The sequence below is a fragment of the Lepisma saccharinum genome, chromosome 11, assembly GCF_977018435.1.
Source record: "Lepisma saccharinum chromosome 11, izLepSacc3.1, whole genome shotgun sequence".
NCBI lineage: Eukaryota > Metazoa > Arthropoda > Insecta > Zygentoma > Lepismatidae > Lepisma > Lepisma saccharinum.
In genome coordinates, this window is record NC_139239.1 from 29,326,931 (window position 1) to 29,344,593 (window position 17,663).

The 17,663-nt window shown below is 41.3% G+C and overlaps 1 protein-coding gene across 1 annotated transcript in view; it reads left to right on the forward strand.

Annotated features, from left to right (window-relative positions):
* The window catches only part of LOC145994985 (uncharacterized), a 194,348-nt gene that overhangs the window by 157,973 nt on the left and 18,712 nt on the right, over positions 1 to 17,663 (forward strand). The window contains exons 3-4 of the mRNA XM_083131518.1: positions 10,831 to 12,694; positions 15,378 to 16,021. Of these exons, the coding sequence (XP_082987644.1) occupies positions 10,831 to 12,694; positions 15,378 to 16,021 (2,508 nt within the window). The remainder of the gene's footprint in view (positions 1 to 10,830; positions 12,695 to 15,377; positions 16,022 to 17,663) is intronic.

Genomic DNA, 17,663 nt, shown 5'->3' on the forward strand with positions numbered 1-17,663 from the left:
TCGGAGACTGACAAAGGATGGTAACAAAGTAATTTACGTCGCTTCCGACAATACACTTTTCTTCGCAGAACATGCACAGTGGGAACAGCTTCGTGCTGGTAATTAAATACTGTATGTTCATACATATGTCGCTTATGTTATTTATTAAATGGCATGGACGGCTGTGGAAGGGACGGTGACGGTTTCATTTCATTTCATTTTACTTCTCTTTTCTGCCACCTTTGACTAGTCGCGATGATGAGGATGAAAAGAGCGAAAGGACAATCAAAAACACAGAACTAGCTCTACAGATATTTATACTGACTGGGGGTCCAGACATCAGAGGATGTACAGAGAGGTTGACATTTTGGTGCCATTCTAAAATATCCCCCCTTTATATCCCTGGGATGGTGACGAGATGAAGCTTGCACAGTCTCGTGAAAAAAAAAAACTCGTCTCGTCTCGATACATGAACTTCAGAATCAAAAAGTTTCCCAAAGTGTCTTAAGTTTACCTACCTGGGACAGGACATTATTCCAATGGGATAAAGTAAACCCCACTTTATCCCACTGGAATCAAGCGGGACCCGATCCGCTGCCTGAACTGGGTATCGAACTTGGAACCCACTGTTTACAGTGAAAGTAGCCTCTACGCTATTGAGATCGCCTACATTTTAGTCTCGCAATAATGTAAAGGACAATTTAAAAAAGAAACTAAAACATTAGTTTTTGCACATTAGGCCACCTATCAGTAACTAATCCGACAAAGGCATTCTTAGCCACCAGAGATCCGGAAATTTGTTAAATTTGAAAAATACAAATGGGACTTGTGATTAATTAGGTGGTTAGGTGCTCGACTATTACAAGAGTTCGTTTCTTGTGAGGGTGAAAAAAAACCGTTTCTTAATTCTTGCCCAACTTAATGTTGTATTACAATTGTTTTAGTAGTAGGTCGTTAATGGAAAAGCACAAATAGATGGTTGATACAAAATCCATACCCTATTCCTCGTATTCGAATTGAGGAAGCAGATATAAGGTCTAGATAATACCAGAAAGAATGTGACAGATATGAATTACGATAATACGAAGGAAAAACTAGATTTTTGGTGTCGCTTCTTCTGGGTATCATCCCTAGCATGAGTAGGGGACATAGGCGAACAGAGAGAGAATGAATGAGACAGGACAGGAGGGGATACTAATAAAAATAAAGAAAAGGAAAGAAAGTGAGCCACGGAGAGAGAGAGAAGTACAGACTGAAAGAGATAGAAGATATGAAATAGAAATTCACACACACACACAGAGATAGAGAGAGAGATAGAGAGAGAGAGAGAGAGAGTAAAGAATATGGAATAAAAAAGATGGAGACCCGAGGAGAAATATAAGGAGAGATATAGAGAAAGAAGGAGATACAAAAAGAAAGAGATAGATGGCAGATAAGCAAGAGAGAAAAGAGAGAGGGATGCAGAATGAAAGAAGACATGAAAGAGAGAGAGAGAGAAAGAGAAACATACAGAATCTAAAAGGTAGAAGTCAGACAAGGAAAAATAGAAGAGATAGAGAGAGAAAAAGAGAGATGCAGAATAAAACAAGTAGATGACAGAGAAGGAAGAGAAAGAAAGGGTGCAGAATGAAAGAGATAGAAGACAGGGGAGAGAGAATGAAATATAGAATAATGAAACATATACCCACGTAGGCACGACGGAATGGGGGGAGGTGTACATATAAAATATCGTTTATATCCATGTTGCCCCACTCAAAATTTTCTTGGAAGTGGGCGCTGCCGTGCCCGTATATATAGAGTTTAGAAAAATTGGTGGCACAACAATATAAACCATGTTACAGTGCATACGATATATTATGCTGAGACAAAACACCATATCTCGTTTCAGGAAGAAACGAAAGGGAAAGCATTTTGCCTACTTGAGCGTGAGCCGGTTATTTAGTCAGCCGTAAGTAATAACACGAACATGAATGTTTAAATGTATATATACACCCACACATTCACACACATATTTTGTCCTTGTATGAGCACCATCCACTTCCAACTCCATACTACTTTTTTTATTTTCTCTCAAAATCATTTTTGCACGCTTGCGTGTGCATGTTCCACGTTAATTTCACTTTCAACCCGGTTTTTCTTTTGAAACAGATTCTTCCACTTCCTGTCTCGCTGATACCGTGTGATTGAACTCACGGCTCATTGGGCGCTCTCTTTGATGTACCCGAGCTGTGATTCGCTCTCAACGGTCGAGTGGCAAACTTAATTGCGTCCCGTAGTATCATAGAAATAGACTAGTTTTTTGTCGTTTGCATTTACTTGAATGAAATTTTGTCTTCTTGCACGAATTATACCTCAAGTATTTTCAATCTTGCTGAATTATTGAGCATTTGACAGGGGCGTCGCTAACGGAGAGGCGAGGGCGGGTTTTAGCCCACCGTAAAGAATTTTAGCTGCTCCTCCATGAGAAATTTTTCAGGTCCATTTAGACTAGGAGAGAAACCACACAGGAGAGGAATAAAGGGAAGGATAGAGGCAGAAATAGTCAACCATGCTACTCTGGGAAAGAAGAATATGAAGGGAAAAAGAGGAAGATGAAGAACGAAGTAAATAGAGAAAGAGAGGATGAATGAGTTAAAAAATATGAACGTACAGAGAAAGAGCTAGAATGAGGAAGAATGAAGATAGAGAAATAGAATAGATAATTAAATAGATAGAGAAACAGGAAGATAAAGAGAAAGAAAGATGTAAAAACAGAAGAAGAAAAAAGAATGATAGAAAGTGATAAAGAGGGAAGCAAGTAAAGGGAGAGAAAGAAATATAGGAAGAGACACACAAACTGAGTAAGAAAGAAGATAAATTAAGAAGTTGGACCCGAACCATTAACTTCTACCATCACGAATCGAAGTCGGAAGTCCTTGAATACAAGGGGACATAGTTACCACCACACCATCCAGGAGGTTCTCTCTCATCTCTCTCTGTTTCACACACACATACATGCACTGTATATTTGTGGTGTATCGATACTGTCTACGCAATAATACTAGTGTACGGTCCACGGTGTAAAACTACAGTCTACGAGGTAAAAATACGGTCCATTTGGCACTCGGGTACGGTTTTGACATGTTGGTAACGTTCGGTAGGCTGTACCGAACAGTGGCTGGGGCAGGATACAGTCATGGACAGTTCTGGATTGTAACAAACTCAGTTACTTTCAATGTTTTGGAACCCAAAAATGTCTATGCCTGTACCAGCCACATCACGAAACCTGTAGCAATGTACTGCTTGAAATAAGGGTGTTAGAAAGTGAGCTTCTACTTGTCTTCGTTGGTAGTAAGCAGTAAATAACCACTTTCCACATTACCTCGCTTACTTTCATTTCATCTTGAACACATGTCAATAATATGAATATTCAAAGACTGATAATTCTTTTTTTCTCGAATTACATACATTTGCTAGTTAATAAATTTCACTCTGATGATCCTTTTTTTATCTCCCTCTTTCGTCCTGTTCCCGGCGATGCCCAGAATGTTCAGTTTTATTAAAAGCGTCAGATGGAACCTTCATAAAGCATTCGCCCATTCAATTTTCCCCCCAAATTCAATTTTCGCATTATGCTGTCCAAACCAGAGGGGGCACGCACAAAAAGGCCTTTTTATTTCAACCAATTAATACAATCGGTCCTCCATTCAAACAATCATGTTGCTAAATAGTCTGACTAAGAATGCGTCACAAAAGTACCTATCTTAAAATAGTCTATATTATCTTCTTTTTAAGACTTGCTTTTATTCTTCTATCTCATAGAGGAGAGGGTCTAAATATGGGCGAAAGTTTAAATATGGGTTTTGGAGTTATGAGCGCTTCCGGGTGCTATAGCCTGGCAGAGGCTATGGGAACTGGTTATCTGTCAAGGACAAAGGTTGCGGCGCCAATTCGCAAGAGAAAGTGGTGAATAGTTTCGGCCTTGGACACTGTTATAGATTTGCGACCTCCGAAAACTTTTTGCAGGTATGTTTTAATTCAGCGTTTTCTGAATTCTCATCTGCTTTGTATAGGTTGTGATATTAGCGGTACATAAAACAAATGTGGGCTTTTATAATGCCATGATTTGTTTGTGAAATATGTATCACAGAGAGCGAAAATAAATTTGAAGAAGAAAAATAGCGTGATGGTCTAAATATGGGCTGTGACATGAGGTCTAATGTTGAGATCACATTTTCAACAAATATTTGCATGTTTTTCTTAATTTCGATTTCTCCCATTCAAAACAACAGATTATTCATAAATATGAATTTTATAATGTTTTAGCGATAAATGACTGTTTATTTAAAATCTTAATTGCTTTCTGTGATATTGCCACTAGTAGCCCATATTTAGACCACAAGTTTGAAATACATCGTTTTTACATTTTTTGGAAATTGCTTCTTTTAAAGAAAAATGGAGACCTTCTATACTTTGGCATGCTATTACATTTAAGTATATATTTCATAGATATGCATTTTAAAGGCAGGTGCTTAATATAATAAATTTTCCTACGAAAATGACAAAATAAAAAGGGGGGGGGGGCATATTTAGACCTTTTCCTCTCGTAGTTCATTAGTGAAGTATATTTCAATAACGAAATCGGTAGACGTTCAGAGACCGTATTTAGTCCAAATAGATAACTTGTACGTTGCGTCTTCATAGGATTCCGGTGGTGTGATTCCAGTGATACAGAATTTCTTTACAGGGTGTCCCGATAGCATAGTGGGGACATCGTGGCCCTGTAATTAAAGGGGACGAGTGTATGCCCGGTGGTTCACATAGTTCTGATCCCAATTAAACTGTAATTCCTGTCCCGATAAACCTATCTGTGCATAAAGTGGACTTAAAACCTTGAAACTATTTTTTACAATGTGTCAAACCGTTTGTGTTTTAGGAATTTTCACATAACGTTGATTGATTTGTTGTTCTTTTTGCTTCGCTTTTCTGCCACTTTTGGCTAATTGCGAAGATGAGGATGAGTTATGAGATATGAGGAATTGATGAAGGGATACTCACAAAGAATACAGGACCGCTGGGGTCGTAGCGGGGTGTGGTAAGCACTCCCTCACGCAGGTCGGCTTCATCTAACGTCTTGTCCGAATCTTAATAAAATAAAAAAAAATCTATATATTTTTGCCTTGGCCTGACGCGAGCCTTGGAGCGAGTGCTTCTTATATTTTCTTATTAGCACTTTTATGTAACTAACTAACTAACTCTCTAGCCTTCTTAAACCGGAAGGTTCATGGCTGCAGCAACACAGGCCTTCCATCTGTCCCTATCCTGAGCAAGATCTATATACTCTTTTCCATCCCTACCGATTTCCTTTAGGTCCATCTCAACGTTGTCCCTCCAACTTCGTCTTGCCCTTCCTACAGGTCTCTTACCATCAGGTTTCCCAACAAGAATCCTGTAAACTCCTCTTTCCTCTCCCATTCGTGCCACATGACCTGCCCACTTAAGTCTTCTTGATTTAATCATTCTAATAATATCTGGACATGAATACAAATTGTGTAGTTCTAAATTATGTAACCTTCTCCACTCACCTGTCTCCTCATCCCTTTTAGGTCCAAATATTTTCCTAAGGATCTTATTTTCAAATACTCTCAATTTGTGTTCCTCTTTCAATGTAAGGGACCAAGTTTCGCATCTACATAATAATACAGGCAAAATTATGTACTTTTATGTAAGGATAAAAAACACTTTTGCAATCTTTGAGTTTCTATTAAGGAACACAAAACGTATCCATCCGAATCGGAAGGAGGAAATAACAAAAGTTTTCAACAATGAGGCAACAACGACAATGGACCATTCACTGACCGCCTGTTGGAAAGACCCGGACACGTGCTGCAGCGGTTTCCTGCTAGCGATATTGTCCCGCTTCGCTTGCGATTATAATTCTCCTTTCCGTTCGGAGAACCAGGGCTGCGAAGTGTTGAAAGGGTGGTCAGAACTGCCTTGGCCGGACGACGGTAAATAACCTGTCCCAGCCAGTATTCTTGGCGAAGCCACAATTGTGAAGTGGATAGAGAGGAAATGAAAGAACTTCCAAGAAAAACCAATACCTGCATACAGAGCTCTAAACCCTTGGACTGTTTTTCCTCTCCCTGCTGGAGACTCTGAGAAGCAAGTTCTGGCTACTGCAGTTAAGGAAGTAAAGATGCGGACAAGCTTAAAGAAACCGAGACTATTTTTCTTGACGAGGTGTGAAGAGCCCCGTGGCCACTACAAGTCCACGTGGATACCCTTACAAGAATTGACATCGAAATGACGCAAGGTAACCACGCACGTCTTCATGCCTCGTTAATATCGTAAGGAAGATAAAGTAAGGGTTTCTTTAATTAAATTTGCCTATTATAATTATCAGTGGCGTGGAGGCCCCACTATGCTAAACCTTACCTACTAAGGGAGAGTAAACTGTTCTGCCCCCCAGTTTTGGCACTCTTACCACCTCCCCATCCAGTTTTGGAACCCAATTGCCTCCACTACCTACTACAATACACAAGAAGAATTTTTGAGCCAGATTTCTATTTCTGGGCATTTCAGCGTTACGTTTCTGGGTCTACAGTTTAAATGGGAATCAGAACCAGTGTGCAATGTGCTTCCCACAGGAATCGAACCTGAAAACATTTGATTACAACTGTCTATATTTTTATATTTTGGATATTTTACGTCGCGTGTCTACCTATTGGATTAATCGCGACGATGAGGATGAATAATGAACTGATGAGTCTGGCGATGGGAGAAGCACAATGATACAACCATCTTATTCAGGGCTCGAATCTGGGACCTTTGGCTTTGCATAATCAATGTCAGTCCCTGTATTATAAAGCAGCAGCGTCATTCACCGAGCTGTCTGGGATGTTACATCGTTAGATGTACAGGGTGTCCCAGAAGTCTCTCCCTGATTACAAACTTTATTCATATCCGCTATATGCAAGGTAGAGATGTGAAAGTGGTGCCAAAATGTTGGTTTGAGTAACGTGGCTGTAGTGTAGCAGAAAACCGGAAATGTTCACAAATCAGGAAAATGCTCAGCATGTCCTCTGGTATCACGAGACCTGGTCACCAATAACAGTGCAAAGGAACTTTCAAATGTACAGAATTCTTTCGTCTAGAATATCTGCCATCAATAAGTTGGTATTTAGGAAATGGAATTTATCTTCATTCCCAAATCCTGTCAAGTCCAAGAAACATTGTTTGGAAAGATGCCACGCGATGTCAAGAGCATTAATTCCGGATTCCTTGGCACTGACACTGCTACACTACAGCCACATTACTGAAACCTGCAGCAAATAAACTTGATTAGTTTTCCAACATGTTGGCACCACTTTCACACATCTACATTGCATATAGCGGATATGAATAAAGTTTGTATTCAGGGAAAGACTTCTGGGACACCCGGTACTATGCCAACATTCGTCTGGTAATATTTTAATTTTTTACTTTACATACTCCATGTATGCATTTATTTAAATGTAATTTTGTTGGATGATTCATGTGAAAGCCTCTTGCTATCTTAACACACACTGACACACGCGTGCATACATGATACGCAACTTCCGGATACACTAGTGCTAGGCACGCACTTGCTCTTGATGAAACGTCAGCAGTAGGAAAAAACTGATTCAATTAAAAACAAAACTTCCTCACTTCATCCAATTGCTAATTGAGTGTGGAAGGTCATTCTCCGTGAGTTGATTAAATGCATCCAACAGTCCCTCACAAGCTTTGACAAATAGCCCCTTTACCCACTTGACTCTACATGTATGCGGGATGAAGGTAGGGGGTTGAAGGGGGTGATAGCCTCCCCTAGGGGCAAAAGAGCCCTTTTCAAATTTCACTTTTTTCTCTCTCTGTCCCCCCTTTCTTTACCCAACTGGTCCTGACCACTTAATGTCCGTCACATGCTGTTGCCCCCATTCTTCCTGTTTTGCCGGAATTATGAAAAGGGAGGAAGGGGGAGGGACACTTCCTAGTGCATGATTTGGAACACAATGGACGCCGAGCATGTCCTTTTGCGCAATTTCAATTTAGCGGTAAATGACGTGTCAGCGGGGGGTGGTGAGTCACATATCTCATGCTAATAAGCCTGCTATTTCCCCGTTTCCAGGGTGTCTGGACGCAATGGAAGTATCCGGAAATTATGCGAGCTGCGCGTTTTGGATGCTTTGCGTAACAGCGGGAACATTTGTTCACTTCCGAAGTGTTCGGCTCATTTGTTAACGGAGACAACGTGCTTTTGTGGGAGCAGGAAATACAGAGAAAAGGAGATAAGATGTGGAGAGAGTTGCTTAGAGAATAAGAGAATCGTGGAGGAGGGAAGATGCCTTGAGAACAAGATAGAGAAAGGGAGATGTGTAGACAAAGAGATATGGAAAGAGACACACACTGAGAAGTAGGAAGAGATAGGTAAATGCGTAGACAAAGAGAGCGAGATAGAAATAATGACACTCTGAGGTAAAGAGAGGCAAACAGAGAGAGAGAGGGGGAGAGAGAAAGAAAGAGACGCGCCGAGAAAAATAGATATAGAAGGAGAGACACGCTGAGAAAAATATAGAGGAGACACGCTGAGAAAAAATATAGAAAAGAGAGATGCTGAGAAAAATATAGAGAAGAAGAGACACGCTGAGAAAAATATAGAGAAAAAGAGAGACGCTGAGAAAAAATATAGAGAAGAGACACGCTGAGAAAAATATAGAGAAGAGACGCTGAGAAGAAATATAGAGAAGAGACACGCTGAGAAAAAATATAGAGAAGAAGAGACACGCTGAGAAAAAATATAGAGAAGAGACACACGGAGAAAAATATAGATAAAAAGTAGAGGAAGATAGACACACGTAGCGAAAGAGAATGGGACACACGTAGATATAGTATAGATACAGGGAAAGGCAGACAGAGAATGATGAGTAGAAAAAAATAGAAAGATTTTGGAGAAAAATATCTGGGTTATGTTAGTAAGATGATCTTGCTAAAGAGAATATAAAAGAAACATTTTAACAGATACGATTCGCGATTCTGGTGTAAGAAATACTTGTCGGCAAAGGCCAGAATACGGTGATAGTGAGACAGAGAGAAAGAATGATCGTGTCTAGAGACATGTTGGATAAGATTAGGCTAATGGTGCAAAAATACATACGTTCCTTTATCTTAGAAGAACTTTACATGTATATGAAACAAGAATAAGGGTACGTATTTGCCCAATGGCAACCTCTAGGGGATAAAATTACCCTAAATGAGGCCTTTGTTACACAAACTTCATGTCGGACTTGCAAAGGCAGCAACGCATTTTTGCACCTTGGCAGGAGGATCACCCGTTATGGTGTCCGGTTGTTTGTCTCGCTTGAACATTGTGTAATTGGTGGCTTCAGTAATACTAATGACCTAATATAACGGGTTATGTGGGTGGTATTTAGAGTGGAACCAGAGTTGCTTGCTCTGCTGATGTGAAGTGTTATTTGTACCGATTTGGTGCACCAGTCAACCATGAATATATCTGCAAAATAACGGAGACTTGAAGAAAATTTTGATTAGCTAACTCAATGAAGAGTTATTTTTACTAGATTCCATTTGGCTTAACTTTACTTTGCCTGACCAGATTCTGCTACGTAAAGCCGAGACATTACAGTTTATACTCGGCTTCAGCATTTACCAATAAATTGGTTTCGGTGCAGCAGCTGCATAATCACACCATGGACCACCCCTTTAACGTAGTAGTAACGTCGTATCCTTGTAATCAAGGGGACGTGGGATCGATACTGCTGGACGCACATAGTGGTTCGGACCCCAATTTAAACTGTAGATTGATTGATTGATTGATTGATTTAGTTTATTTTACTTCGCGTTTTGTGCCTCTTGGCTAATTTGCGAAGATGGGGATGAGTGATGAATTGATGAAATTGATGAATGGACATTCACAAACAACCAAGCCCGACCAGGATTCGAACCCGGGACCCTTGGCGTCGCAGCGCGATGTGCTAACCACTCGGCCACAGGGTCGGGCTTAAACTGTAGACCCAGTCCCAATTAGCTTATATGAACATAACATGGGATTAAAAACATCATTGCTACACGGTAACATGCTTATCTATTGTGGATGTTCTCTTTAATATCTTGAAAAATCTCCAAATTATAAACCCATCACCTTTCAGCACATAATAAAATCTAAATTAAAATTTACGACTAATGAAGGGAGATAATTAAAATTTTTGGATCCCAAGTTTTAATTCATAATTATTGTGTTTAAAATTATTTTAATGTTCTATAATTGTAGAATGTTATTTTGTAATTAACTGAAATAACGTCAGAGTATATTGAGAAATAATCCTTTGTAGAATTTTGGCTTCGCAGCACATTATGCTAACCGCTACATTGAAAAGGGTGGCCAAACATTTTTAGGATGAAAAGCATTAAGAGTAAGAGAGAGTTTATTATTTCTTAGCTTTCCAGTAGCTTATTGAGTTTGAGTTTTGAGTTCACTTTATGCACAGATAGGCAAATGAAGACTGTACCTACAACTTGAAGTGAGATCCGAACCACTATGTGCCTCCACCGAATTTGAAGCCCGAGACCTTTAGATTGCAAGACGACGACTTTACCACTACGCCATCGTAGAGACTAATGGTCTATTGAGCTTTATGCTTCATCCTTTCCTTTCTCACTTTTTGTAATTCCCATTATGTGTCAATTCCGTCACTTTGGTTGCCTTTATTACAGTGCCTGACAATATGCCAATTAATGATAATTGTAATACACTGCCTTCTTGCCCTGTGACCTATTGCAAAGTAAAGGAATTTTGTTAAACAGAGTTCTAATTGTGTTATTTCTTTCCAGTTTTCTCGACATGGGGAAGAAGAATGGGGCGGAAACTGGAGCAGTTCCGGAGAGGGGACTCCAGAGAGTCGCTGCAAGGTTCATCCGGAAGCGGAAGGAAGAAGTCCTGGAGATTAGGGAGAAGCGGCTCGGATGCGCATCAACAAACTCCTCCGAGCAAAGGGAAGCTGGAGAAATCCGATTCCCTGAAGAGTTTCTTCTTCCGCGTCGGATCAACGGGTGCTCTGAACACTCCCCCCACCCCTTTGAGTGACTCCGAGGGCAAGGGGTACGATCTCAGGTTGCAGCAGAAGACGGTCGTCGGTCCGAACGGCACCAGCAAGACGCTCTTCAGGAGCTGCTCCACGTCCAAGTTGTCCACCTACGTCCGAGGAGAGGACCCGACCGAAGGATTGGACTTCACCGGGTGCGGATGCTCTACCACTACCAGCAACGGTGGGGTTCCGAGCGTGGAAACCGACCCCCTGTACGTCCCTACAAAGACAATGAGCTGCGACAATATATCTACCTTGGGTGTGGCGGGCAAGAGAGGGCATTTCCCGTACGCCTTTCTCAGGTCCAAGCTCTCGGTGCTTCCAGAGGAGAATGGTGGGAGTGTGGTGAACCGAAAAAGGGTGAAGTCTCATCTAATCACCGGATCCAAGTTAGGAAGCGAAAGTTTCAGCAGCGCCGATCATCAACAACTGCCGGCAGTTGCAGCGACGAGGCTTCGGGCGAACTCTGAAGAGTTTGTCCACCGTACCCCGGCAACTCCTACCCTGAGGACCCTGACTAGGAGAGGAGATGCCTTCGAAGGACGGTCGTTCCGTCGCAGCAGCAGTCATAGTCAATCTTTCACTGCCATTCCTTGTGTTGTGTATCAGAAACTCGATGACCCATCCACAAAGATTCCGCCCACCTATATTAGTTCTAATGAGTCGGGGTACGACAGTGACGGACCTAGGAACAGTGAGGAGACGACGTGCCTCAAAGAGGACCCTGATAGGTTAGCTGGCTGTAGGGATGGACTTACGGGTGTTGTTGACCTTGAGGACGGCGATAGTGGTATTGCCAACGAAAGCTCCGACTCGGGGTCTTTGCACGATTCCGAACTCGGAGCTGTGGTAGCTACAGAAACCAAAGATCCTGGAGAGCATTCCAAAACGCTCCCTGGAAGCTTCCGAGGTGACGTTCCTGGAGGCTACGGGGCTGTCCAGTGCGATGTGATTGATGGTCATGTACCAACCTTCAGACAAAAGTCATCGTCATTATCTAGAAGTTCCAGTGACATTCCAACATATCATCGTCTCAGGTTAGGGGGTAAAGAGCATGTCGAGAGCATCGGGGGTGGCTGGGAGAGAAGGGGTGCTTCCGGTAAACTCCTCCCCGCCTTACCCCACACAGATCTCCTGGCGAGAAGACAGCAGTTCTTAGCCTCCCAGTTGGAAAACCAAAGCACAATCCCCGAAGCAGCTTCGGAAAGCAAAGGCCAGCCTACCTCGAAGGATAAATCCAACTTCAACTCAGCGTCCGTCGCCCTGGAGAACAGGGTGATGTTCAGAAGATTCTTCTCCCACGACGAGACCCACTCCACCGTACCTCCGTTGAGTTACTCCGAGGACTCGCCCTTGTCGAAGGGCTCCTGTTACAGAGCGCATCCCCTCACCCCAGACGCAACGTCGTTGCCACCGATGTTGGATCAGCAGCTCCAGTATCTGTATCGACAGCCTTCTCACACGCCCGCCAAGATGTTCAAGATGCTCCGACTCATGAAGGACGGAACTGGAGAAATTGGGATTTACCTGGCTCCACAACCGGCGTCCGACAGAGTGGCTGGGAGTGGATACATCATCGTCCGCTTTGAGCCGGGAAGCATCGCCGAAAGGTATGTTATTTCAATACATACATCTTTGCTTCACATCTCATACAAGTAGTTTAGAATTTGAATTCCAGAGTTTTCAACTCGACTATATTCTGCATGGTTTTACATAGGGGAATGCAATCCCGAATAGATTTGATAATCCTGGAATTTCGGCACGAAGGACTCTAATTCCAGATTCCAGATCTTCGATGCTCTCAAATCATTTGTTCCTTTCTCTCTCCTAATTCTTGATTCCCGATCTTTGATGCTTTCCAATCATTTGTTCCTTCCTCTCTCCTGTGTTCGCGTCGAATCAAATCGTTCCACGGCGACTGCAAAAAATAGATTGACCTGATTAACTAATTTGGTTTATTTTACTTTACTTTTCTGTCACTTTTGGTTAATCGCGAACACGAGGATGAGTGATGAAGTTGGTGATAGGACACCCACAAAGAACACCCATGCCGAAGCCAGGATTCGAACCCGGGACTCTTGGCGTAGTAGGCCGCTGTGGTTGGTTGAGTTATTGTTTTAAGTCCACTTTATGCACATATATGGTAATCGGGATTGGACCTACAGTTTAAAGTGGGATCCGAACTGTGCTAACGATTCCTTCAAGGAAGTCGGCTGGCTGCAAAATAGAGTTGATATGTGCCGAAAGCGGCAATGCGTAACTAATTTATAACGGAAAAAGCATAATGGAAAGAAAGAATAGAAAGCAATTCTGCAGAGGATTGACAGTCTTGACTCAATATGCAATAATATTCTAATTACAAATACTTCATTGTGCCCTGTTCCACTTTTTACTGGAATTACAAAAGATTGGAGTAAACAATAACTGGCTAATGGATATAAGCGTATTACGTTATTTCTGGTTACACTGGAAGAAATGGGATGAACTAACTTAATTTTATTGCGAGATGATAATACAGTAAAACCTCGTTAATCCGAACTAATGTAGGGGATAAAGTTGACCGGTTTAACGAAATTCCGCATTATTTGAAATAACCTAAAAGAACAGTAGAGAGTGCATTAAAACTCCGTTTATAGCAACAAAACAATTTATAAAGATCATAGGCCTAAATACACTTTACAGTACAGTACAAAGTCTGCGGGAAACAGAATTTCATCAGTGGTTGACTGCCTTTTCTTTGGGAAGTTCTCTTGTTGACTTCTAGCCACATTTAAAACCTTGCATTCTGCCTTTTTTTTGGCCTTTTGCCTGTCCGGATTAAGCGAAGTCCGGCTTATCAGGGTACGGATTAACGAGGTTTTACTGTATTTTGATATTATGAGATCAAAGAGGGCAAAGTAAATGGTGATAAAGTAATTAAATATAAGTGCATTAACCACAAAACTAGTGCAAGAGTATGAAACCACGACCACTTAAACATTTTTTGTAAAATGCAGGCAGGAAACGGACAGAATCTAAATGGATAGAAAGGAATGTGTGTTTGGAATTCGAAATGCAAATAATCTCTAATAACCCCATCTATGAATCTTGTAATCCCGGAATTTCGGGACGGTAGAAAGGATGCGGGATCCCAGGATCACATTCCCTAGTGTCATATTTCGCGTATTTATCTTCTAATATTTTCTTTCCTGATCTTACTCCACAGGCTCTATCTGTTTCTTTATTTATTTATTGAGGTTTTTCTTTTAAGCCCACTTTTATGTACATAGGCTGATCGAAACTGAATCTACAGTTAAATTAGTGGGCTCGGGACCACTATGTCCCTCCACAGGGTATCGAACCAGGAAACACGTGAGAGGAAAATATCCAAACTGAGGAGGAAGACAAACGGGAGACAGACCTTCATTTTCGCTTCATCAAATGATCCCTCGGAACTAGACAAGTCGTTTGGAAATTTAGTGCTTTAACCTAAGAGAAAGATCGAATGGGGGAAGGGGTGTAGAAACCACTTCCTAGTGTCCACAAACAAGTTTCGTTTGGTTTTCAAAGCTTTCAGACACATCTATGGCCTTTGTGTTGGATGCAACGGAATTGATCCGATCCTTTTGAGCTTACTTCAGTTTCCCTGATATTGATTGAGCCCCCATAACTTTCACTTTAATGCTTTCTCTTGTGCCCACATCATATGTGTATGCGTTACAGTTAAATTCCGTTGAAATGAAATAAAGATGAGCATTTATTTAAAATACAAAGAGCATGTTGAAAAAAGAAAGTTTTGTATTGTTTTAACCGTCTTTCTTCAATTCAGGGGATAGCTTTACCTACAGACCATAAAATACTACATTTTGTAACCTTTCAATGCATAGTACAGTGCCATTTTTTAAATTTTTTACCGCCACTTGTGTGCACAAGTCTCTCAAGTTGTTTATAGGGTAAAATCACACGTTCTGTTTAAGGCCATGTGTTCTGATGTAAATCTACCACAGAGTCAATGCTCACGAGCTGTATCTTTGCGGGTAAACCATAACCAAGCCAGGCTGCGCAGTAGAAAGGGGAGGAGTTACAGGATCTTAGCCACTGAGAGTCATTCTCCTTTCTTTCTGTTCCTGCTGTCGACCACCCAAACGGCAAACAGGTGTCAACTATGGAGCAATTGCGCGGAGTAGTCAAGGTCGCCCGCAAAGGTATAGCTCGTCAACTCTAGCTTTTATTATTTTAACTGTGCCGTATTCCTCGAATATTCACACTGATATCTCTTGGGTCCTGAACATAATATTTTCCTTTTCTTCTCAGGGATGGTCGACTCAAAATTGGCGACGAGATAGTGAACGTGAACGGCAAGCGACTACGGGGAGTGACTCTGGACGAGGCGTTGAACATCCTCAAATCAACGCTGAACGAAGTGGACATCGTAGTGGCGAGAAATTACAGCGTCGACGACAAAGACGCAGATACTCCGAAGCTCCAAACCAAGAGGGTGGAAGTTTCTTCAAGAGACAAACCATCAAGTGGTAGTGGAAGTGCTAGTGAGACCAAGAGTGATCTTTCGGTGAGTGTCACATCCAGGACAACGCTGGACTGTGAGGTCCAGAAACTAAGTGCGTCCTCAAATTCAGACAATGCAAAGTGTCCCCCATCGACAAAATCTGAGGATACATTGCCAGCGAGCCAAGACAAGGTGCAAAGTAAGGATATCCTGGGGACCCAGTTTACAATGCGGACAGATAAGGTCATTTCTGGTGTGTCCACTCTGAATAGAAGATCTCGTACAAGTTCAGTGACCATGCATACCGTAGTTTTTCAGAAAGGTTCTGGTAGAAAAAGCTTAGGTTTCAGCATAGTAGGTGGCAAGGACTCTCCGAAGGGAAACATGGGGATATTCGTGAAGACTATTTTCGCATCAGGCCAAGCGGCTGAAGAAGGAAAGCTTATGGAAGGTAAGATCCGTTCCTTTATTCCAAAAGCCTTTGAACTTCTATGTGGTTAAAATTATAAATGAAACTCGCATAGATTTAATATTAGTAATGTGCATGAAGAGTTGTCTAAAGTAAGAAAAGATGGTGATGGATTAAGTCAATGGTGGAATTGAAAAGTTGTCGAACTTGAACTAGAAATACCATTGTAAATGTGATAAATACATCTGCTGTTCTGTTCGGATGCTTACAGGGTGTTATCAGATACAGATAAGGGCGTGCCGAAAGTAGTTAGGTTAGGTGTTCACCCATGTGAAATACGCTGAAAAAAAAACACGAACAATAAAACAATCAGCAGTGAAGTAGGTTTTAGAACAAACTATAGGGCCATGTCATTGCGATAATGACAAAACCACGACAGTGAAATACTCCTGTCGATTTTCTTCTGAGCCCGACTCTGGATAAAGATAATCTTCATATACTTGATTTTAGGAAATGTGGAAAATGAATGCCTTAAGTTGTTTTTACCATAAAATTCAACATGCCTAATGTCAAAGGGTTGTTATTTTTTTCTTTCCTGACACATTAAGCCGTGGAGATGAAGCCTAGGCGAAAAGGTTTATTAAAAGAAACAGAAAATAGCCCTCACCATCAGTAGGCGACATAGCATGTCAGGGGACAAAAATAACCCTTTGACATTAGACATGTTGAATTTTATGGGAAAAACAACTTGAGGCATTCATTTCCTAAAATCAAGCATGTGAAGATTATTCAGAGCGTGCTGAGAAAAACGTTGACAGGAGTTTTTCAGTCTTGCAAAATTCCGCCCTATGAATGCGAGTGACAATTGCTCTTTATTGTTACGCAATCGTTTAAGGAAATGTTCCATTCTATCTTTTCTCTATTAATCAATTGTGACACTACAATTAAAGAGTGCATGTTCTCTCGTTTTCTAATGAACAAATTTCTTATGTAGAACCTGTGAGTCAATACAGATGTTTTGTGTTAATTACTATTATTCTTCAGCGCCATCTATAATTCGTTCGATGAAACTGACGAAAATGGATTACCTATGCAATACTCTGTAGATAGTGAATAAGTACAAGTACAATGATCAACGCACGCCCCAGTGCTATTTCAAGAATCAGATTACCAGTGCAAGTGTCTCTAGAGAAGTCCCGAGTACTCCCCCGGAATATTAATATTCTACCCACCCTACTAACCGCGATATTCGTTCTGTAATGAACATACACACACTTTCTACCAAACACGATGTAAGACGGAGATTGCAAACCTGTAATTCCATTGTGTCATAACTCTTTTGTGTGTTAATTCTTTTTGTTCCTTAATCGTCTCCCTCCTCTCCGACAACAACAAGCCGACAATTAAGAGATATGTTCGGCTAATTTCACCTACACAATCGAGACTAACCTTGTGAGTAACAACTATGTTTTCTCAATCAAGGACCTAACCAATAAGTAATTCAGGACACATGTTCCCAGGCTGTGCACGAGAAATATTCATTAACATTAATATAGTCAGTGGTACTTCACGAATATCGGTAGCAAAACCTAGAAAAGAACCTAGAACCGAATATTTGTAGATCTAGGCAAACATTGCAGACATCAAGATTTACAAATCAAGACAAGAAGGAGAATTTGGATGG